We start from the raw sequence: 10,457 nt of genomic DNA on the forward strand, positions 1-10,457 counted from the left end.
ATTGATAAGTTCTTGTATATGTAAGTGTGTATTACATATTAAAACAATGATTCTAATGTTTTGCAGGATTGACACAATAGCCTTTGGAATTTTGAGAGTATCAACGTACAGTCAGAATTGCTAAGATTTCAAAAGAAGAATGATATAAACTATTAGAAGGTGCTTGCATTTCATGCGGTCCACATGGCTGGATTCTTGTTTTGCTTGAAAGAGACAAAAGGGAAGAAATGAGACTATCGATCAAGTTGTGAGTCTTATGCTATTTGATTTGATGATCCCTTTTAATTTTTTTTAAATATTTAAATTCCTCTTGAAAATAATTTTATACAAAAATTATATTTTCCTAAATTATTTGATGAAAGAAATAAAATACTCCTCTAAAGAATTCATTGTAAGAACATTCATTGTTTTTATTTTTTTTAACTTTAGTCTTCAAATATTCGCTATTAATTTGTATTAAAAAATTAAAAAAAAATTTGAAATGAAAAATTATTTTTTAGTTTCAATAAGAAATTTGATGCGTAATGGATAAGGATCCTCCGAAGCTCGCACTCAGCATGAGCTAGAGAAGTGCATAAGCCCATCCTGGCTTAGGTTATTTCGTCATCTTCCTCACTTGCCAATGGCTGAACTTGGGAGTTTCTTTAGACGAGAGACGTATGGGTGGATAGCAACTGGTGGATGGCGGTCGACCAAGTGCTCCGATTTGGCGCTGGAGCTTTAGGGTTTACATATATAAAGGAGAGGAAAGAATACCCAAGTTCTTCGTTCACCATTCACGAAGAGGCGGGCTGCGACGGATTTTTCGAATCGGCACGATTTTTACAGAGGAATAGAAATTGAAACAATATTTCTTCCAAAAAGCATTTCAATTTTCCATTTGATTTCATATGTTTTATTTTTTTTTTTTTTTTTTTTTTTGCTCATACGGTAGAATAGAACCTTTAGAAATATGCATATGAACTCTGTCAATGTGGTCGGCATTCTTTTTTTAAAATTTTATTCAGTTCAAGGTAGAATCTTTCACCGAACTTAGTTCTTTTCAGTTTTGCTGCAGCCGCAGCAACTAAGAACATAATTGACCCGTTTTCCTCTTAGTTTTTTTCCTCTTTAACTGTTGATAGCTGTGACAATTGCATATTTCAAGTACCTTCTTTTACCGTCCTGAGCTATTTTCAATTATCTATTGCTTCAAATGCTTTGATATTATGGTCTTACCTATCATAAATTATGTAGCTTTATTGCTTATACAATTCCTTATGGTACAGAATTTCCAAACCTCAGCTATGTTTGGCTCATCTTAGGAAGCCATAAATGCAACATATTAACATTTTTAGTTCATGCCTTACCTTCCAATGTTGCTGCTGCTAGACTTTCATATTATAAAAAACTGTGCAGTGAGGCGAGTGGGGGCTAATCAATTGAAGTTTCATTAATTAGTTTTCTTTGTTTAACTTGATAATTATTTGTTGTAGGACTCCAGTGTTTTGTTTGTGATAATTTAATTTCTTTGTCCTTTTTTTTTATTGTAGGCTTATCAGCCTAAAATCTGATGCATTCATCATGCTTTTTTATATTGTAGATTCCAAATTTTAGGAATGTCGTTGAGATTTTTTAGGACATTTTTTTTTCTTTCACTTAAGTCATTTATAAAGATATTATGATCAAGAATATTTCTTAAAAAAATAAATAAATAAAATTTCCAAAAAATTGTCAAGACCTCATCCTATGTAATTCCTCCATTCTTTCAAACAAAATGATATTCTCATTGCATTATTTATTTTTTCATCATGTATTCAGTTGGTTGCAATAGTATGCATGTTGCAGTTTAGAATCACTCGTATATATTTGTATTCCAAGTAATGTGCTTGATAGCTAGCTTTATTTTCTCATTGTTTTAGTTTGATGTGGCAGGCTCTGAGAGTTCCCGTTCACAGGCTTGTACAGGCTGCTGATTCTATTTTGGTACTTCTGTTCCTTCATGTTCTTAAGTTGACATCATATTTAGTTTTTTATTTGTTTAATGGTGTAAACTTGACCTCAACTAATACCAAAGCTTGTCATTCATTTTTCTGTAATTGTAATTTCGTTCAGGTGTGCTTGTCAAAAGGTTTGGGAGCTCCTACTGGATCTGTTCATGTAAGTTCAAAAAACTTTATTGCAAAGGTAAAGGTATAAACCTAGCATGAAACACTAAGAACTATCCCTAAGCATTGCTTTTCACCCTACTTTCTTTATGTATTTTAGGCTAGAAGGCTTAGAAAAACCTTAGGTGGATGCATGAGGCAACTTGAGTACTTGTGCAGCTGCTTATGTTGCTTTGAGTGAGAATGTTAGCAAGCTTGAAGAGGATCATAGAAAAGCCAAAATAATAGAAGGTCCCATCTCGTAACTCCAGTTTTGCAAGTTTTGTTTATGTTTGCTAGTTTCTTCCATGAATGCCTCGATTTGTGAAAGAATTTGTGGCCTGGTGGTTGAACGGAAAATGTTTTTTCTTGGATCACAAATTCAAGTCAAATATTTGAGATTTATTACTTATCATTTACCAAAAAAAATCCAAACATGAGCTTCACTACTTATGATGATTAACTTATGAGTTTTGTTTACTATTCTTAATTATTTGAAATAATTCTTATGGTTGTTAAATTATTTATCTTTTTCAGAAGGATTGAGTCAAATTGAACAATTAGGGTGTGACACAAAGTCGGGAATTAAGTAAGATCAAAATTCAAATCAATGAAGATAAAAAAAAAATAATAACAACACTAAACATGTTAGAATTTTACATATAGTATTCCGTTGATTCCTGTCCTGCTTCTCCACTCTAGGTTTCACTATGTTTTCGCTTGTGTTGTGGTCCTTGTGGAGTATTTTAAAGTCTTGATCTCTCAAATATCATCCAAAGAGGTGGAGAGGGTGGTGTGGTGGTGGTGGTGAGGGGTGGGGTGGTGGGTGGGAGGGGGTGGGTGGAGTGCATATGGCATGCTTGATAAGAAATGTAAGAACTTTAACATTGATAGTTATTGTATATGTTAAGTGTGTATTGCATATTAAAACAATGATTCTAATGATTTTAGCCTTTGGGATTTTGAAGAGTATCAACGTACAATCAGAATTGCTAAGATTTGAAAATAATGCTATAAACTATTAGAAGTTGCTTGCATTCCATGCGGTCACATGGCTGGATTCATGTTTTGCTTGAAAGAGACAAAAAAGAAGAAAGGGGACTATCGATCAAGTTGTGAGTCTTTATGCTATTTGATTTGATGATTCCTCTTTAAATTTATTTAAATATTTAAATTCCTCTCGAAAATAATTTGTACAAAATTTAATTTATTTCCTAAATTTTCCAATGAAAGAAATAGAACCCTCTAAAGAATTCATTGTAAAAACATCCTTGTTTATTTTTTTAACTTTAGTCTTTAAATAATTGCTATTAATTCATATAAAAAAAATTTGAAATGAGAAATTATTTTTGAGTTTTTATAAGACGTTCTACAATAGATAATGGATCCTCTGCAACAGGGTAATCTCCGGCGCACTCAGCATGAGCTGGAGAAGAGCATCAGCCCATCCTGGATTAGCTTAGTAGATGCCTCCGGCTTCTGACATCAATCATGGATCCTACGAGGGTAAATGGCTTCTTGCCATCGCATCGGATCAAATTTTAGCTTTTAAAAAATGAGGAAAGTTGTGTTAATTTGTTGTCTTCCTCGCTTAGACGAGAGACGTATGGGTGGAGAGCAACTGGTGGATTGCGGTCGACCACGCAATAGATTGGGTTTTACCATATAAAGGAGAGGAAATAATACCCAAATTCCTTTACTATGATGGATTATTCGGTTCAGCGCGATTTTGATAGAGGAATATAAGTTGAAACAGTATTTCTTCCAAAAAGCATTTCAATTTTCCATTTGATTTTATATGTTTTTTTTCCTCATACGGTGGAATAGAACCTTTAGAAATATGCATATGAAATCTGTCAATGCAGTCGGCTCTCTTTTTTTTAAATCTTATTCAGTTCAAGGAAAAATCTTTCATCGAATTTGTTTCATTTTTACTTTTGCTGTAGCCGCAGCAGCTACCAACATAATCGACACGTTTTCCTCTTAGTTTTTTTTTCCTTGTTAACTGTTGATAGCTGTGACAATTGCATATTTCAAGTACCTTCTTTTGCCTTTCTGAACTTGTTTCTTTTTGGTGCTAATTGTTTGGTTATGCTTTACAGTTTTATGCTTCAATAAGGTCACTTTCCATAAATTAATTTCTACTGCGCGCATGGGTTCAATATATTTGTGGCGCTAGCAGGTAACAAGAAACATTTTTTTTTTTAAATCATTATTCATCATAAAAATTAATTTGTGCTTCTACAAGTCTAACCTGTTGTCTAATTTTAGCTTTTGATTATGCAAAACTGTTATGCTTGACTTTCAATTTTAGATGGAATGAATTAGATGTGCTTTAGTCGCGTGCATCTAAACCAGTTTGGAATGTAATTCAAAGCTAGCGACTATAGATAAGCTTTGAATAAAATCACAAGTCATGCAGATGAGATGTTATCTGCACAGTTAAGTAGCTTTCACTTATTCTATTACCTTTAAAAGCTTTTTGTTCTCTCCTATAATTTTGATTTCTTCTTGCAGAATTAGCTGGTCTGTGCATAGGCCTTTGTTGTTGCAAAGGTTTTTCTCATGAAAGAGTTCTTGCAATGATAATATGGTATGGTGAATTTGCTTCTTTGTTTTCACTAGACACTGTTATGACAAACAAGTTTTATTATTAAGACAAAGAATTCAAATGCTCACCTGAATTTCATAATTTGCTGATAGTACATAACCTACTTCTCTGGAAAGCATATTAAATTCTTTGAAAAGTTTCATATCCTTCAGGGCTCCTTTGGCTTTCCTTGAAGCTTCCAAAAATAAATTACATATGGAGTCTCCTGCCAATGGTATAATGGAAGGTATAAGATACTTAAACACTTTTGCCTTGATTTTACGCTTATGTATATTAGCTTGAAACATTTTTTTTTTTTAAAATGAGAATATGCATTACTTAAAGGGCCTCAGGAAATTATCATAAATTTTTATTTTGCTGTGCAATATTATTTCTTTCTTTGCCTTGCTATATATCTGGAAATCATCTCTAGGTTGAAGAGAGCCGTAGCTTTTTTTTTTTTTTTTTTGATGAGAGCCGTAGCTTTTTATTTCATAGAATACAAAATTTCGGGAACGTAGATTAAAATATGATTCATAGTGTGGTTACCTTCTGGATTGAGCTGAGGTTCTTTGTTTTAACTTGCAGCAGCAAACAATAGTGAAACAATAAGAATGATAATGGATGATGCCATTTTCATTTCCATCCTTACCTGAAAGAAATCAAATTTGATCAAAAGACTAAAATAACTTGGAATCTAGTGAGGATTGGGATGTGTTCTACAAACAACTAACACAATAGACTGCTAAACCCTAAATCTGAATGAAAGGGAGAAACAAAAAATCAGTATTTCTTCCAAATCAATTTTCTATTTAATTTCATATGTTTTAACTATGTTATTGCTAATATGGTAGAATAGATCCATTAGTAATGTTCAAATGAGCTCTTTCTATGCTATTGACTCTGTTTTTTGTAAATCTTATTCAGTTCAAGGTAGAATCATTCATCGCAATCGACAATCATCGAACATGTTTCTTTTCACTTTTTCTATAGCCACAACAGCTACGAACATAATTGACCCATTTACCTAACATGCTTAAACAACTTGTTCTATGTTCTTTATCCAGGACAAAATAAGGGAGGTAACAAAGCGCTTCTTCATCTAAAAACATGAAAATGGTTACCAGAATAGTGGATCTTAGATTTGATACTGTGATGTGATGCGAGCTGCCATGGCTAACACTGATGTGAATGATGATGCCTTAGGAACAGACCCTACGACATTTTGATTAGAGTCTCAGGTGGCCAAGGTTATCTAAAATGAAGCCTCTATCAAGGAAGAGATGCACTATCAGCAGGTTAATTATGATAACATTGAAGGGATCAAGGCTCTTAACCACGAAGGAGCCAAATTGTAGGTTAGTGTTCTTGTGGGAAAGATTTGTGCCTTTTAAGTTATTTGAGTTAAAGAAGTTTCATTTCGTTTATATGATTGTGATGTTCGACATGGTTGGGATTTTTTCAGTGGATTGATAAGGAAGGAAAGACTCCATCGGTTCTTGCTTGTATGCGACCTGATCTTCTACATGTTGCGAAAGTTCTAATCAAATTGGGTGCGAATGCGAATGCTTATCGCCTTGGTAGGAGGCTTGGATTCCTTCTAGCTTTTCATGATTTATTTGTAATATTAATTTGAGAAATCGATGCGGAATTCTTTTGATGAATAAATCATAAATTTTGTATGCTCAATTCATAATTTTGGATTAAGGAACTGCTCCTTCAGTTTTATTTAAATTATTTGTGTTTAGGATTCATTGAGAGAAACTTTAAAAGTCATACTTATGAATGCTAATTGCCATAGAAGTTGGCTTGCCAAGTTTAAGTAAAACCTGTAGCTAATATGAAGATCTTATACTTCTTTATGTTACTGTAGGAAGTCATCCAGGAACTCCTTTGCATCATGCAACAAAAAGAGGCCTCGATAGTGCTGTTATTCTACTTCTTTCTCATGGAGGTATATGTTCTTAAGCAATTTTCTTCCTTTCTAGAAGAACAACTTAGTTTCCCTAAGAATTCTTAGCTGGATCCAAGACGTAAATTTGAATGCTGCACTCAACCTGATGTCATCATAAAGGAATGTCTTGCTATATATATTACAAAATAGGTAAAAGAAAGCTTATTTTATTTTTATTTTTTTGTTATTAATGATCTGAAACCATGCTTTTTTCATTTTCTTACTTTTAAATCAATCTAATTGGTAGAAATATACTTTTGAAGCTAATGACTGATTGGAAATTGATGGATGAACTTAAAATTCTCATACAAGGTATGATTTTATTGGTGAGATTGATTGTTTCATTTTAGTGCTTTTTGTATGCTTACAATTTTATCTCATAGGTCTCTTGTCCTCTTGACCTGATAATTAATGCAGAGATATTGAAGAAATATAATCAAGTAAAGTTACCTTGATGGTGTCGTTTTTCTTCCTTCCATTAAGATTGGTTATCCTTATAATTTTGATTACTTTTGTTTTTCATTCAGGTCATGGATTTCCTTCTGAAGGTCAAACGTGCAAAACATTTGATCAATAAAGCTCGAAGATGGATGTGGAAGGTAAGCATGTAACTTAAATTTCTTCATTCATTTGCAAAATCTTATTCTAGACTTCGGATTATATATAAATATATTAAAAAAAACTAACAGATTTTGATTTTTCCAAGTAGGGGAGGATTGCAGTGCAGAATCACAAACATCACTTGTTAGTGGAACAAAAACTTGTCCATTTTATTGATGCATTTCATCAATATGTATTGGATTGAGTAAAAGGTCGTTCCCTTATTTTCCATTGGCATGCAAAAAAAAAAAAAAAAATCATTGCCAGAAAGCTGATCCATTCTCATTAACAGGTATTTCACAGTACTTGGATTGAATTCTGCACTGCCATGTCTGCTGCAGGCTCTCTTGATGAAGTTTTAGAAGTTCATGATGCCTACCTTTCATCGATCCAACGACAATGTTTTGTCGGCCCAGATAAGCTAGTTCAGTCAATCAATTAACCTTCACTACCTTTGCATTCTAATGAATAAAAATATAAATGGGCATTTTGCTGAAATAAGTTCATTTAATTTATGGCTATATCATATTACTCCATTCGAAAGCCTTTATAATTCATTGTTTTATTGTTCAATTATTTTTATGCTAGATTTTTCTCTGCTGAAGGCTAATATAATGAAATGCATATTTTCTTTGATGTTTCAGCAAATCTTTTAGTGATGAATGATGATTGTCAAATCCCTCTTGAATTGGCCAGAGCCAAATTGCATTCCAATGTTTTGCTTGCTATTGAGGTATTGTTGAAAGTTAATTCAAAATGGCTTAAGTTTTGTTCCTCTTTTATCCCTTCGTTTAACTTAATTTGAGAAGTTGCCTTATCAAGTTCTTTTCATTGTAGAATCGTATGTGTTTATTTGCTTGTTGGCTAAGGGAGATTCATGGGCCAAGCATTTTGGAAGCATTTGCTCCTCAATGGGTGTCAAAGAAAATGTTTGTATTGTGTTTTTCTTTTTATATTCTATTCTACTAGTAGTTTTTAGAAATTCAGTTATTGTGTATTAATATGGACGGTTTCTTACTAAATCATCTTCTATTTAACAATTGGGTTGTTGTTGTACCCTGTGATTCTCGTAATGTCACAAATCTAAGGAAGTTTGAGCTGGTTATATATCATGATCTGCAGGTATATCAAAGAGTTAGATGCTTAGGGTCTGATTGGGATTACTTTTGCTTTTCATTTTCATTTTTATTTTGTTCATGTTTTAACTTGAAGCAAAATATATTTGATATTCTTATGCATTTACTATTTTCAAAAGCTAAAAAAAAAAAAAAGTTTGGCTTTGCAATTTTAATGTTTCTTATATTTGGAAAACAAACTTGAAAAATGATAATATAATGACTTCATTATAAGTAATAGTTTTTCTAAAGCCTGAGAATAATATAATATAAGTAATTGTTATTCTAGAAATTATGCATTTTATATTTAATATTATAATTTATATAACATTATTATAAACACATTTGTATTAAAATTAAAGGCAAATGCAATACTGTTTCGTAGAGATTGAAATTAACACAACAAAGTTATCTTCAATGAATTTGAAAATTTTACCCTATATAAAAGATCTAAAGCACCATTCAAAAGAGAAATTTGATCAACAGCTTTTCCATCAAATAAATTTAAAAGGAGTCCAAATCTACATGATCACAATACTTACAAAATCCCAACCTTCGGATGCATAAGAGAAATACTTAGATACCCAAAACAATGGTTAAACAAGACAAGCTTTAAAATTATGCACTTGGGTATTCATGTGCAAGCCTTAAGGTAATTTGAGACATAAGTATCATAGTTAAAAAATTCTATAAAGTTAAATTATCCTGTTAGTTGTTAAATGATCACGAAAGATAGTGTAAAATTAACATCAATGACAATATATGACACCTATTGATGTATATCTTCTTAATGTTTCAGTTATAAGATTATCATTTTCATACATCTCAAATAACATATCTCCTTCAAATTGTGATTTCATAAAATTATATAGTGTACAATAAGCAGTTATAATATATTATTGTGCACGCAAATCATAAGGATGAATTTTATTAATAATTGAAAATCTTGCTTTCAATACTCCAAAGCATCTCTCAATAACATTTCTCAAAGAAGAATGTCTATGGTTGAAAATTTCGTATCTTTGAGGCTAAGTGCCCTTGTGTAATCACACAAATGATTTCTTGATATTCTATATGCTAATAAAAAACCAGTTTGTTGGCATATCCTAAATCAAGTAGGTAATATTTTTTTTGTTTAAAATAAAAAGTTACTTAAAAATAAATAAAAATACTTACTTAAAATGAAAAAAATGAGCACCTTTTGGTGACATAAGAAACTTTAATTGTGTACTTCACATATTCTAAAAGTATCTTAACATCATTTTCTCTTATTTAGGAACATAAACAGTCACATATGTTCCATTAATTGCACCCATACAACCTTATTCATATAGCTTATGAATAAACAACTTTTTTTATTAGAGTACATAAATTAAGAAATTCTTTAATTCCTACATACCTTTATAAGAGGACAATACTTTGGATTTTATTTGATATTAGGAGCAGACTATCTCCAATGATGTAGTAATAAATATCTCAATTCCTAAATGACTGGATGCCTTCAAAGTTTTTTAAAAATAGCATGAGATTGTATCGTTCTTTAGAGTTCAAAGGGATATTTGTGAATGTATGTTGAAGTTTACCTATTGCAATGGTGGTACATTAAGTGCAACAAAGAGACTCAATTGGGCATCTTTTTTAATGAAATGTCCTTGAACTTTATTGACCTATTTATTGTTAATCAAGCATTATTAATGTGCATGACTATAAAATGTTAGTTTTGAAAAAGTATATTATTAGATAAATATCTTATTTAACTTGGACCAAATATCTTCTGCATCAATCACTTGACCTGTGGTTGATTTATAACCGACTGCGACTTCCTACAGCGAATTAGAGTATTGAATTTTATTCATAATTGATCATGCTTATATTTTTTTTTGTTTTTGCTTAGAAAATAGCCTTGAATGATGCATGACCATGTTGCTGAACTAGAAGTAGTTCGTTCATTTCCACAAGTTTTATGAAAGTTTGCTCTCTTTTTCTTAACCATATTGCCTCTTCACTAATTTCAATTATATCATTATTGTCAACAATCCTTCAATAAAACAACAACATCAAGCCTTTATCCC

The 10,457-nt window shown here is 31.6% G+C and overlaps 1 protein-coding gene across 17 annotated transcripts; it reads left to right on the top strand.

Moving 5' to 3' along the window:
* The first annotated feature begins 528 nt into the window (after nt 1-528).
* Nucleotides 529-8,379, top strand: LOC110095374 (probable low-specificity L-threonine aldolase 2). 17 transcript variants are annotated; one of them, XR_003701303.1, is made up of 17 exons: nt 1,388-1,965; nt 2,095-2,166; nt 2,248-2,378; nt 3,526-3,632; nt 4,229-4,308; nt 4,441-4,567; nt 4,644-4,719; nt 4,890-4,963; nt 5,784-6,074; nt 6,182-6,296; nt 6,590-6,820; nt 6,918-6,982; nt 7,054-7,110; nt 7,198-7,269; nt 7,380-7,482; nt 7,563-8,003; nt 8,108-8,379. XR_003701303.1 is itself a non-coding variant. In XM_028696349.1 (6 exons), exons 1-4 carry the CDS (start codon nt 682-684, stop codon nt 2,326-2,328), a joined length of 336 nt encoding a protein of 111 aa, XP_028552182.1. In that variant the 5' UTR covers nt 529-681; the 3' UTR covers nt 2,329-2,378; nt 3,526-3,632; nt 3,722-4,220. The 17 variants fall into 17 exon arrangements, 1 of the variants encoding a protein (XP_028552182.1); XR_003701309.1 differs by lacking the exon at nt 3,526-3,632 and having other exon boundaries at nt 4,875-4,963; nt 5,784-5,835; nt 5,923-6,074; XR_003701310.1 differs by lacking the exon at nt 3,526-3,632 and having other exon boundaries at nt 4,875-4,963; nt 5,784-5,798; nt 5,923-6,074.
* The last annotated feature ends 2,078 nt before the right edge of the window (nt 8,380-10,457 follow it).

This window comes from Dendrobium catenatum, unplaced genomic scaffold (assembly GCF_001605985.2).
Source record: "Dendrobium catenatum unplaced genomic scaffold, ASM160598v2 fragScaff_scaffold_735, whole genome shotgun sequence".
NCBI lineage: Eukaryota > Viridiplantae > Streptophyta > Magnoliopsida > Asparagales > Orchidaceae > Dendrobium > Dendrobium catenatum.

Coding starts and splice junctions, on each gene's coding strand:
- LOC110095374 (XM_028696349.1), top strand. CDS start 682: ATGGCGGTCGACCAAGTGCTCCGATTTGGCGCTGGAGCTTTAGGGTTT. Junction 814..1,914: donor GCGACGGATTTTTCGAATCG/GCACGATTTTTA, acceptor TTGATGTGGCAG/GCTCTGAGAGTTCCCGTTCA. Junction 1,966..2,094: donor AGGCTGCTGATTCTATTTTG/GTACTTCTGTTC, acceptor AATTTCGTTCAG/GTGTGCTTGTCAAAAGGTTT.